The sequence below is a fragment of the Medicago sativa genome, chromosome 1 (assembly GCF_051527215.1).
Source record: "Medicago sativa cultivar Bolivia chromosome 1, Bolivia_mono, whole genome shotgun sequence".
Taxonomy (NCBI): Eukaryota; Viridiplantae; Streptophyta; class Magnoliopsida; order Fabales; family Fabaceae; genus Medicago; species Medicago sativa.
This window is the reverse complement of record NC_140749.1, coordinates 76,661,155-76,662,137: the sequence shown is the minus strand read 5'-3', so window position 1 is coordinate 76,662,137 and position 983 is coordinate 76,661,155. Positions and strand designations below refer to the sequence as shown.

The following is a 983-nucleotide window of genomic DNA, read 5'->3' as shown; positions in this document are numbered from 1 at the left end:
ATGAATGATCCGTGGGTTCGAGGTGTTCACGGTAGCTGGATTCAATCCCCACAAAGCCAAGATGTGCATAATTTGCGTGTGTCTGATCTGATAGCTGACGAGGAACGAGTTTGGGACATTGATAAGATTGAATCTTTGTTTTCAGATGATATGGTGCAAGCTATTCTCGACACACCACTGTTTGCAGAAGTTCAAAATGATAGAATAGTGTGGATGATGGAACGTAGCGGGAGGTATACTGTTAAGACTGGTTATAAACTGGCTATGATGGAGTTGTTACACACTGACCGGTTCCACGTTGAGGGAGAGTGGCATAGAATCTGGAAGTTGAATTCCCCTCATAAAGCACGTAATTTGTTATGGAGGATTTGCAAGGGGTGTGTTCCTACTCGTCTCTGACTTTGATCACGACATGTACAATGTGAGGTGATATGCCCCTGGTGTGATACGGCTGTTGAGGATGATTGGCATGCCTTTGTGGGTTGTACGATAGCGCGTGAAAGTTGGTATTGGGCAGGACTTTCAACTGTGCTGCAAACACGAGTTGGAACTGAGAGCAGTTTGGTAGATTTTGTTTTTGACATATGTTGTTCTGAAAGCCGAGACATTGATGGTCGGGTGGCTTTACTTCTTTGGCAAATTTGGGCTGCACGTAATGATGTCATTTGGAATGACGCTCATCATACTTCAACAAGCATTGGAAGGACAACACTAGATGCATGACAGCAATGGCAGGAGGTTCATAAACATCCCTCACTACCGGTTGTGCAACACAGCCATAATAGAGTGTAAGGTAACAACTCGGTGTGGGAGAAACCGAGCGAGACATGGTTGAAGTGCAATGTGGATGCCGCGTTCCATGACCGTAACCATCTTACATCTTTTGCGTGTTGTGTTAGAGACTCCCGGGGGCAATTTATTCGGGCTCAAACGAAATGGCGACGGGCAAATCTTACAGTTTTGGAGGGCGAGGCAATAGCCTT

At 45.7% G+C, this 983-nt stretch overlaps 1 protein-coding gene across 1 annotated transcript; it reads left to right on the top strand.

Moving 5' to 3' along the window:
* LOC146957568 (uncharacterized) lies at positions 1-723 on the top strand. The gene is made up of 2 exons (XM_085750793.1): positions 1-349; positions 494-723. The coding sequence occupies exons 1-2, from the start codon at positions 1-3 to the stop codon at positions 721-723; spliced, it is 579 nt and encodes a 192-aa protein (XP_085606919.1).
* Positions 724-983: the final 260 nt, after the last annotated feature.